General features: G+C 47.9%; 1 protein-coding gene across 2 annotated transcripts; it reads right to left on the bottom strand.

Annotated features, from left to right (window-relative positions):
- Nucleotides 1-3,045: 3,045 nt before the first annotated feature.
- LOC119325455 lies at nt 3,046-8,830 on the bottom strand. 2 transcript variants are annotated; one of them, XM_037599197.1, is made up of 4 exons: nt 8,338-8,830; nt 4,233-4,345; nt 3,561-4,136; nt 3,046-3,461 (listed from the first exon to the last, which is right to left on the bottom strand). In XM_037599197.1, exons 1-4 carry the CDS (start codon nt 8,717-8,719, stop codon nt 3,204-3,206), a joined length of 1,329 nt encoding a protein of 442 aa, XP_037455094.1. In that variant the 5' UTR covers nt 8,720-8,830; the 3' UTR covers nt 3,046-3,203. The 2 variants fall into 2 exon arrangements, with proteins under 2 accessions (XP_037455094.1, XP_037455095.1); XM_037599198.1 differs by having other exon boundaries at nt 3,561-3,857.
- Nucleotides 8,831-11,618: the final 2,788 nt, after the last annotated feature.

The raw sequence follows: 11,618 nt of genomic DNA, 5'->3' as shown, positions 1-11,618 counted from the left end.
CAGACGCTCTGCACGCCATCTTCATTCCTACTCAGACTTAGTTGTCACGCCGGTCTTGTTGCGTCGCAACCACACTACACCAAACTCGTCACTACATGAGCTCCGAAAGCATTCGACTAAGTCCTCGGAGGACCATTTTCACCGTGCGGTGACACACGACTTCGCCTTAGCCGCTTCGCGCGCCGCCACTCGGTTGTGCACGTCATCACCATTCGGCCGCCCCACGCGTCGCCACTCGGTTGGTCACCTCATCCCCACTCGACCACTTCGCGCGCCGCCACTCGGTTGTGCACGTCATCACCATTCGGCCGCCCCACGCGTCGCCACTCGGTTGGTCACCTCATCCCCACTCGACCACTCTGCGCGTCACCACTCGGTTGCGCGCGTCTTCACCACTCGACCGCCCCGTGCATCGTCACTCGGTTGTACACATCATCGCCCCTCTGCCGCCTCGCGCGTCACCATCAGTTGGACATGTCTTTACCTCTACACCCCCAGCACGGGAACGGCTAAGTTACTCATATGGCCAAACCTCATATCACACTCTGTAGCAAGATTACCTCCTTCGAGCATCACTCGGGGGCTACGCACGGCAGTTGGCGATGTCACCCTCAGGGGTTACGCCCATTTGGTCAACCTGTTGATCACATCAGGAATATTCTTCTGACCATACATGCTCGGTTCGCCGAAGATCTATAAGTGAAGCACGTCCACTTGGATAAATACCCCCTTCATGCAAAAGGGTAAAAATGAAGCGCCATCGCTGAATCGTATAGGCGACCTTACTCGTCGAACATCGTTCGTACAACCACCTCGTTACGCATCCATCCGATTGATTCAATTCCAGACAAAGATATTTGCCGTGCCAACTGCATGGAGGTTTACCGAGAGACTTAAACCCTCTGCCAGACTCATCTAGTCCGACAGAGGCTCGGGGACTACACCCAGTGGGTGCACTCAGCGTGCCCCCACTGGAAGAGAACTCAGAAAGAAACATTTTGCTCGATGCAAACCATCTCCAGAATTACTCGGCCTCCGAGTCAGAGAAGAACAAGTTCGATTAGTACCATCTGAGAAGAGTTTTAGTTCTCTCAGACCCCAGCCGACTGCCCGCAGTCAACGGTGGTCTCGGGGACTACACCCAGTGGGTGCACTCAGCGTGCCGCCACTGGAGTAATCTCCACTCGGTACGGCCTGACCAGTCCGAGTGATGAACACAACAACAAAAAGACAGGCTCTAAGACTCCCGCCGACTGCCCGCAGTCGACGGCAGTCTCGGGGACTACACCCAGTGGATGCACTCAGCGTGCCCCCACTGGAATGGTATCCACTCGGAACGGTCCGCCCAACCCGAGTGACGGCCAAACAACAAAAAAGACACATTCCGGGTGTGAAGAAATTCCAAGTAATCAGCTACTCGATGCAGGCCCAGCTCCAAATCACTCCAAAAAAATATTCTATAAGGCGAGTTTAACGCTCCTCCGTGGACCTGTTTTGAGCCTTCTTCTAGGACTCAAAGTGTGAAACTCACAAGTGTGGATCTAAAACCGACTCGTATTGACATTCCTCCGGGATAAGAATGGCATCTCTCTAAGAGAGCAGTCCATGTGTCAATCTGGTTGCACAGATTTGATGACACACCCATACTCAGATCATGAGTTAAACCTCTCCCGAGAGATGAATGAATGTCACCAAGTTGCTCCCCACAGACACTTACCTCGATCAGTCGGGAAGCATGGTGTCGGAATCCATTGAGATTTTGTTCAAACCTTGGTTGTCTGAAAGCGCGACGACATGTACCGAGTATTTCTGTAATCACTCAGACCAAACTGTGTCTTACGCCAACTCGTTCTGCAAAATCGCAATCGATTCGGGGGCTAATGTTGGGGATATACATAACAGGTAGGCCCACGAAGGGTCGAAATATCATGAAGCATGGGGTCCACACAACATGTGGGTCCAGGTCAATTTCATACAGACTCACTATCCACTCGGACAAGCAGCATACTATCCACTCGACCAAGCAACATACCATCCACTCGGATGACAGTTCACCACTCGACCATACGACTCACTCGGATATACGAAGACCAGCAGGCAGCAAAGCAGTCGGCATCTTTCTAATAGTGAGGGCTTAATAGTGGGCTGACATTATGGCATTCATACCCCACTTTGAAACATAGGAGGTGAGGGGGTGGCGCACTCTATATAAGCCACCCCCCACCACTAGACTAGGGGGGGTTCTTTTCTTCCACCTCTCTCTCTTTTCACCATTAGTCTCAGGACTTAGCTCAGCCATGGGGATCCGTTCCTCTCTCTCACACACATTGTAATCTCCGGATATATACTCAGATAAAACAAAGCCTCTCCGGAGCACGAGACGTAGGGTTGTTATCTCCACCGTGAGAGGCCCGAACTCGCTAAAACCACCGTGTCACCCATATGCATCTCGATAGATCAGGCTCCGTTATCCTACCCCTATTCTACTGTCAGACTTAGAACCACGACAGGACTAACAACCCCACTTACGCGTTGAATTGCAAGTATTTGTTCTTTGTGTGCAGGTACCGTTTACATAGTGTTGCTTGGTTCTCCTACTTGATTGATACCTTGGTTTCACAACTAAGGAAAATACTTACCGTTGATGTGCTGCATCATCCCTTCCTCTTTGGGGAAACACCGACACAGCGTAGCCACGTCGCAATATTGCAGGAATATCTAGCAGTGGCGGGCGGAAGAACGCCAGCAGTGGCTGGCAAGGCTGCCAGGGGCACCCGCCACCGACCTGTCGCCACTACTATAACCCCATCAGTGGCGGGGGTGCGTACTCGCCGCAAGTTTGCAGTGGCGGGCAAAGCTTACTTGCCCGCCACTACTTATTCATGTTGCAATGGCGGGCATATTAAACGCCCACCACCGAAATCTTAGGCATGTGAAATAAAGAATTTGCAGCCACGGCAAGAATTGTGCTGCCATGGTTGCATTTTGCATAAATCCAATTTATGAAATTCAATACTAGAAGCAAATAAAGCACACATTGTAAGCTTAGGCATGCAAGTTCACTACGTAATTAGTACTCTTCATAAGAACTACTAACACATCAAATATGTTCTAGTTAACAAACCAACATCAAAGTATCATCGGCATGTTAACTAAGTACTAAGAGTTCATCGTCTTGAGGATATTTAACTTGGACCTTATTTCTAAATAAGGTCTATAGTGACCATCATCTGGAAGTTGTTGTTCCTCTTGTTCCTTATCGTGATGACCACTGCTATGTCAACCCCTAGTTGTCTCTTTCCCTTCAGGAATTCCCGCCAACCGCCCTCATAGAACGATATGCGGCCGTCTATGTCCGTCTTGTATTGAATGCTGGTGCCAGGACCTGCTGCTCCAAGGTGTACTCCAGCCATGCCGGTAGCAGGGATATTCTCGCCAGAAATCATCTTCATAGGTAATTTCTATGATCACCGTGATTAAAAGCAAAGTAGAGCACGTAATTTTAGACGCCTCTCCATATAGTGTTATGAAGAAAAGGAGACAAAAGATACAAAATATACCATGGTGTGTTTCACGATGTTGGTCTTAGTAAAACGGTGCACAAATGGCCTCCCCAAGTAGTGCACACTTGATGGTAGGATCGCGATGAGATTGATCTTCTCATCCTCAGTAAGCTCTTTCATTCTTTGAGAGAAAATTGCCGAACTGTATGGATCATCGTCGTCGTCATCTCCGCTACCCTCATCATCTTCCTCATCCTCACGCTCTTGACTATCGTCATCCTGGCTAGCAGCATAATCATCATCCTGTCTCTCATCATCATTATTATCCTCAACATCGTCATCATCCTCATCATCCTGGCAATCCTCATAATCATCTTCGTCAAGCTCATCATCTTGGTCGGAGAAATACTTAATCCTTAACTTGTTGACCGCTTTATTCAAGTAAAAGCCTATGTACTCTGTCCCGGTGAGCTTATTATTTGAAATGTACTTGTTCCATCCATAGCCTCCTATGATGGTTTTATCATTTTGTTTACAAACGTCAATTGTGTACGATAATCCTTGACCATCCGAAAAGTTGAAACTGTCACCGATTAAATTATTGAATTCGACCCTTATGTTGCATGGGATACACTATGTAACAATTAAGAATAATAGAGTTAATAATTAATGGTATGCACTGTACAAGAATTCAGCAAATTGTTAGAACTGAATGATAAACATTGTTACCACAGAATTTTTGAATCCCTCCCTCAAGAAGAGCCCGAATTCCAGTGCATGGGATAAACTGTCCCTACAGGGATTTTTGCAGACATTGCAGACCTTATGCACCTTGATCCCCCCTTCAAGAAGTTAAACATTGTTATCATTGGTGCTAAGTCATGAAAGTAATATTGAGAAGCAGCATAAAAAATCGGCAGAAAAAAATTCCATCACGATGAGGTAGTACGATGATATATATAATCTTGAGGAAAGAGTGTACAATGTGAAAAACATATTTTTAGATGGAAAGGAAGGTAATCATAGCTATTTTTTAGAGATGGCATAATATCATCGTTATTTTTTGCCTTTTGCCACTCATTATTTTCAAGAACTCCAATCCAATACTCCCGGGAAAGGTTATTCCTCAATAACCAACAAACTGTATTAGCTGCTAACGAAAAACCCTTCCCTTTAGCTGCAATATCTTTTGCAACATTAATCAAGTCGTTTTCATAATTCCTTGGTTTGTTATGACCAAATATACATGCTTCAAAGAGTGCCATGAAGTCATTAGGGTCCAAACCATGCAACTCTGTTGGTTTTGTTGTTTTGACCATGTGTGCTATACATGGAACTCGAGTGATGACAAAAACAATGTTGCCCCAGGTATCCCCCTTTGTGAATGGAGCCAGTAGTTTTTCCAATAACCATCACTATTGCATTTCCAAATGTCAGCCTAGACAATTAAAAAGATTTTGGACTTTAATCTTGCTGCAATGGATTTTTGAACCTGGTCTAAATTGGTTGTTTCAATCATTGTGTTGTATTCTTCTTTTTCAATTGCAGGTATGCAGTGAAGGGCCTTCCTGGTGAGGTTAAGGACATCAAACTCAGTTGAAACACAATGCCAGACCTGCTTGACTGTGAAGTGCTCCTCAATCCTTTCATCATTATACAAGTGTTGGGTGAAAGTTCTCTTTCCCATACCCCCATGGCCAAATAAGGGCAGAACAGAAAGAGTTTCACCCAGATATGTGTCACTTGTGATTGCATTTATAGTTTGTTCAAAAATGGCACCCCTCCCATACAGTTTATCTTGTGCAACTAATGAACCCGTGTGAGGCTTTTTGAGGGTCATAGTTGTGCTATTGTTTGGGATTTTATTCAGCAAGTCAAGAGACAGTATCACACATAATGTGTATGCTCTGTCTCAGTGACTTGATTTTGTTGGACATGGCTACCTTGTCGAACTACAACTTCCCAACATAGCGACCATCATTGCTACCATCAGACTTGTACGCATTGTGTGGGTCACTGCTAAAAACGCAGCAGCACAATCGTCATCTTGTGTACACGAGCAAGAAAGACATTGTTTTTTCCCCAAAAAGAATAGGCGACTCGTAGGCGCCGGCGGACCGGCCCAATTTTCGGCCGGTCGCCTAGCAGCCGCCTGATAGCCCGTGTGTGTGCCATTCGATCCCTCTTAACATCTCGCTAGCGAAGTACTAGAAAAGGAGAGAAAAAATCCCATCGCACGCATAGCGCATCGCTGGCCACTCCTCCCTGTACACCGCCGCGCGCCGCCGCTGTCGTCTCCGCATGGGCAGATCTGGGCCTCCAGGTGCTCCGTTGAGTTGTCGCAGCACTTAGCTGGTTCCAGCATTTGTCGCTTTGGTTCCATCATCTTCCAACCACGATTGCAACACCAATCGTGTGGTGACCGCCGGCTGATGTAGCTTCCAACATATGGCTTGTAGCCAAAATAATCATTGGTTCCAGCAAAAAAATGTAGCAGAAAACACATATCGTCGCCTGTGCAGCAAAATCAATATCTGTTTCCAGCAAAAATCTGAGTGGTTGCAGCAAAAAAATTAACGTAGCAAAAATCATGGAAGCGACCACACCACCATCCTCCCAATTTGCAGCAAAATCCAAAGTTGCTGCCAGCAAAAATCAAAAAGGTTCCAGCAATTTTGCCCGCACCTTCCTCGGCTCGTCGCGCCATGGTCCACAGCATCCCGTGGGCTGGTTCGAGCATCCGTATGAGCCGGTTCCAGCATCGCCCGCGCTGGTTGCTGCTTCGGCCCCCGACGGTCGCAGCCCCGCCGCCCATGCCTGTGGCAGCTCGCCGGCAAGTCGGTTGTAGCAATCCATGGAGCCTGTTCCAGCACCCCTGATGCCCCCTGGTTGCAACATCTCCTCGCTGGGCTCGGCTGCCAGCCTCATCACGATCCGATCTAGATGCAAAAAAAGGGTGGCTCATTGGGAGCGGAGGTGATTTCTCCGGCTTGATTTGGGTGCTCCCTGCCGGCCCAAGTACTAGAGGTTGGGGATGAGAAAGCAAGTGGATGAGTGGACGCCCTACTGTTTCTGTACGGGTCTACGGAATAAGATCGAGAGGGATGGGAGTGGTGGTGGACCTGCGCTAGCGACGTGGCCACGTGGGCACCTATGTGTCGTTTGATCAGGTGAGATCGTGCGAGTCGCATGCGACCGGCCGAGCGTTCCGCCGGCCTGCCGGTAGTAAACGTTTCCCAAAAGAATATGCTTCGATCCGTTGGACGGCTCCTCCAACATCAACTGTGGCGTCTCCATCGGGACGATCTTTGGGATTGCTGGGGCACTGCGGTATGAACGGAATCCTAGCCAACGCAGGGGCCTTCTTTCAGTCGATCTCTCCCTCGCCGCTGCCGGTGGCCGGCATGGGCAAAGCCCGTGCGGCGGTAGGCGGCAGCAAGACCTCCTCTCGCACCCTCCTTGGTTGGTGGGAGGCTCCGCTGCGTCCTGGACAACGTTCGTCTCCAGAACGGCGGCGGCGCCAGGTCCTTGAGGAGTTCGTCGGGCGGGATCGACTGCTCGCTGGGCGCGTGGCTGTGAGGCGAGGTGGAGGAAGCGGCGGATGCAGTGCTGCAGACGAGAGGTGGAGGCGCAGCCAAGCCCTACGGCGGTGGCGGCGCTGAAAACGGCGTGTGTCTTGCGGCGCTCACGCCTGAGCTGTTCAACCTTTGGGCTCATGGCCGGAGGTTGACCCGCTCCTTTCGACCGCCGGGAGTTGATCGGCGGTGTCGGGACTGCTGGATCGACCAGAATAATGGTGGTTTTGGCCCTGCTATTCTTCAAACGCCAACTCATTGATCAACCAAATCTGCCTCCTTGATTGGACCGCCGTCGAGTTGCATTCTTTCTCTCGGAGATATTGGCAATTTGTCACAAGATGCTACTGGATATCTAGAATCGATGCGGTCGTGTGCACACTTTTTGGGCAAGGCGCGAAGCTTCCTCTTCTGGTCGTCACCATGGGACATGTCTTCATATAGATTCTCATGGAACTGACAAAGATGGAGAAAGATATGGCGGCTGCGACCGGAGGTTTGTTTTTGGCAGAGAGATTGTTGGTTGTGACTTGTAGCTCTAGCCTTGGCATGCATGGGTGGCAAAACTCGTGGACTGCAATTTTTGTGGTGCTCTTCGTGTACCGAGCCATGATTTTCAGGATGAAAACCCAAGGTCTGGCGTTCATTGATTTTGCCTAGCAATGGACTTTCTCAAGGCATCGTTTTGGAAACTTGATCTTCCTCCGGGGTGAAAATCCAAGATCTTCGATCGGGCGACGACAACGCGTATGCATTGTTTCCTTCTCGGAGGTGTTCCTTCTGGAGAGCCTATTGTGTAGTACTCCTACAATACTTCTATTTGGTGGTGGTTAGAGTGCTTCTATTGCGAGTGGTTGTACACCGCGTGGTTTTTTTTTTCTTTTCTCTCTTTTTTATTTTGTTTTTGGTTGTGTGCATCCTGGATGACTTCGAACATCTTGTTGGTGCAGAGCATAGTTTTAAATTGCCGGCTATAGTGAAGTATTGTAGGATTACCAGATATATCGCGAGGATACTAGATACACCCAGCCCGCTATAGCCTTTTCAGCAGGGTGCCACTAAATGGTCGCCTTCACAAATAGCCCGCTATAGCTTCGCTGTAGCTGATTTGGAGGCCCGCCGCTATTTTCCATAGCCCATAGCCCGCTAGAGGCTGGGTGTATCTGGTATCCTCGCGATATTAATATATCCCCTTGTCGAAAAAAAAGGAAAGGCAAATCGCTCTGGCCGTGAGCAAGAAAAGCATGCGAGCGAGTTACCAATGGTGTGGTTAGCAGCCTGGACGCCATGGAGGGCATGACCGCGGAGGCGATCACCCAGCTCCGGGGCAACCTCCCGGGTGCCATCCAACTGGTCTTGTCTCATGAAGTAGTGGAGCTCATCGAGCGTGTCCTCAATCTCATCAGCCTTCTTCCTCAAGTCCCCCAACAAGCTCTGCAAGCCAGGGTTGCTGCTTACATCCCTCTCCTGGGCAAAGTGCAGCAACCCTTGCATGTACTTCAACTTGGACTGGATCTGCTTGGAGCTTGGAGCTCGGACCTCTGCAAGCCAGGGTTGCAGATACGCGCCCACCAATTCATCGGAGAGCTTATTCAGCACCTTGCCGATGAGCCAGCTGGCCGCGCTAACAGCGGCCTGCATCTCCTCCGACGGTTGGGAAGGTCCCAAGTGCCGGCCGGCTTGGCTAGTTACTTTGTGTGGTGGGAGTTTTGTGAGGGTGCTGTCAAGGACAGCACAAGGATGGAAGGTAGGAATATGAGCCCATTTTGGAGGAGACCTCGGTGGCCCCTTTTATAGCGAAGCTGGTTCAATGTGATCGTGGCTATTACAACAAAATATGCAGGTTTATTTGCCTATTGAGCCATTCTGAGCGACATTCACTGACCAATAAAAAAGATATCGCCTGACATGAGGATAAAGCTGGAGTCCACGTCAGTGTCATCACTGGTATAGGCGGTAGCTGGTAAGGAAAAAAAGCAAGCATTTTGTGTTTAAGAAACCTCGGATGATGGACCATGATTCACCGGTGATGACAAAGCAAAGGCGTCAACGTTACCATCCAAGATGCTGCCGTCTGCCGATGTTTTGTAAGCTGCAGGTTACGAGGAAGTATCCAAGAAGCTGGCCGCGGATGTTTTTTAAGTTGCAGGTAATTACCAGTATCGTTCATGAACCGATATGCAAATGAGCAGGAAGCATCCAAGGGGCTGGCCGTCTGCGGACTAGATGAGGTCGTGCCGTCGTGGTAGACGAGACGACCGATCATGCAGCTCATTTACCAGCGACTAGCCAATTAGCTTCGTTAACTATTAGATGGTGACTTGGTGAGTCACCTTCAACAAAGAAACACTACTGGAATTTTTGTATACGCCGGGTGTGGGCGTCTTCGCCGAGAGCCAAAACGCGGGCACTCGGCAAACTAAACAACGCCGAAAGCCGCACTCGGCGAACCTGACCTCACGGCAACTGCTTACTTTGCCGTCACTGGCTCACGGCGAACAAGCACCGAACGGCAAACGGCGCAGACGCCGAGAGCCACGCACGGCAAAGAGGAGCGACGTGGCATGTCCGTTCGCATCAGACGGTTCCGTCAGTTACTTCCAATATTACCGAGAGTCGTTTCTCAATGCTCGGCAAAGTGTATGCCACATCATCCTATTTTCCTTTTTTTTGTGTGTCTTCTTTTGCCCTCTATGTTTTCGTCTGATATTTCTCGTATCTTTTAATGACTAAAGTTTCAAACTGCCATGACTTGTGTTTTGTGTTAGATTTTTATAAATCTCAACTTCTAAGCACTAGTACCTACGTTCCCTTATATAAGGCATATTATTTTTGCCACAGTGCCCAAGGCACAAAATTATAGCATATTTAGGACAAAGTTATCCTTGGCTATTTTGTTCGTTAGTGGCAAGTAAATAAATTAGGCCAGGAAAGAAAAAGAGATACTTGCAATAGGGAGAAAAATTCATAACAAGCACGGCTACAAACGGTGAAGACCCCTAGACCTAGGGTTACGACCTGTACCGAGAGGGCTCTCGGTACATGCAGCTATTACCGTAAACGGTTATCGACCCTCGGTACTGAGTAAGCCACATCATATTTACCTTTTTATTTTTCTGTGTGTCTTTGCCACTCTCATTTGGTGTCTAATATTTCATGTCTTTTAGTGACTCAAGTTTCAAAATGACATGACTTTTGATGACTTGTGTTTTGGGCTAGATTATTAAAAATCTCAACTTCTAAGCTCTATAAAGTAAAAGAATGAAAACAGAGATCTGTCATAACATGGAGAAGCAGGTATTCATCAACCCCTACCCCCTCTAGGTGCATGTCAACGCTGTAGACTGTCCGGGCCTCCGTAAGGGCGCACAACCGGAAAACCCCATCTCGATAAAGTTCTTTGCGAAGCATGTAAGAAAATAAAAGAAGATGCAACAACAACAAAAAGAATAACACATATTTACCGAGAACGACTACACATGTAGAGGATGTGCAGACCTAGGTTTAGAACCTTTACCGAGAGCCGTTTATCGGCTCTGGGTAAAGGCCAAATCATATTTTCCTCCCATTTGTATGTGTTTCTTTGCCACTCTCTTTTTCTGATATTTCATGACCTTTAATGACTAAAGATCCAAAATGCCATGAGTTTTGATGACTTTTATTTTCGGTTAGATTTTTTCAAATCTCAACTTTTAATTAAGCACTACATATGACTACCAGGGAAAAGCCTAGCAGTAGCGCGGGTATTAGGTGTATCAGTAGCGCGGGCCCCCGCGCTACTGATACGGCGCTACAGCTAACACGTATCAGTAGCGCGTGTTGACCCACGCTACTGCTATACATGGCTAGCAGCAGCGAGCTTTACCGCAACGCGCTACTGCTAATAGCTGCAGCGCTTTATCTAAGGCGCGCTATTGGTAAGAGCACGCTGCTGCTAAATTTATTCCCCTCGCTACTGTTACTTTTATTAGTTTTTTTCCTGCATATTTGTTTTGTATTTGAACAGGCTTTATACAATAATCTATAGCATATCATACATGTACAAATGTAATCATAGCATCAAATCATGTCATCATCATAATCATCATCCAACACAAAGTGGTCTCTCGTTATCATCTCGAAAATAGCGATACAAGTCTCGATTACTTGCAACTACATCGTCATCCATCTAAATAATGATATACGCGAGAATAGCTATCATTATGAGTGAGAGCGGAACTATGCAGTACATGAGTTTGTATCTCTCTCTCGCACTAGTGTGAACCTAAATTAACTACTGGTTGTCGCTCGGAAACCGGAAACCGGTACACCTGGGCCTGACACTCCGGCCACTCGCCGTATACTCCTGACATAGCACTTCTTCGCCACCGATGATCTATGGACCTGCATCGTCGCATGAGTCGATGATATGCAATATATATAGTTGAGCAACAGAAAGAGACAGACTTGGCAAAATAGAAGCAACATATCATAAGCAAAAATAACAAAGTTCATCATACCAAACATGCCCTAACTAGAGTGATCTTCGCTAGTCGAGGAG

This window comes from Triticum dicoccoides, chromosome 6B (assembly GCF_002162155.2).
Source record: "Triticum dicoccoides isolate Atlit2015 ecotype Zavitan chromosome 6B, WEW_v2.0, whole genome shotgun sequence".
NCBI lineage: Eukaryota > Viridiplantae > Streptophyta > Magnoliopsida > Poales > Poaceae > Triticum > Triticum dicoccoides.
The sequence above is the reverse complement of the archived record's forward strand: the minus strand, read 5'-3'. Positions and strand labels throughout refer to the sequence as shown.

What these genes read in the sequence shown, in the direction of transcription:
- LOC119325455 (XM_037599197.1), bottom strand. Translation starts at nt 8,719, where the DNA reads ATGCAGGCCGCTGTTAGCGCGGCCAGCTGGCTCATCGGCAAGGTGCTG. An exon ending in AGGGATTCAAAAATTCTGTG is followed by an intron (nt 4,137 to 4,232) that starts GTAACAATGTTT and finishes ATTGTTACATAG; the next exon opens with TGTATCCCATGCAACATAAG. An exon ending in ACATCGTGAAACACACCATG is followed by an intron (nt 3,462 to 3,560) that starts GTATATTTTGTA and finishes CGGTGATCATAG; the next exon opens with AAATTACCTATGAAGATGAT.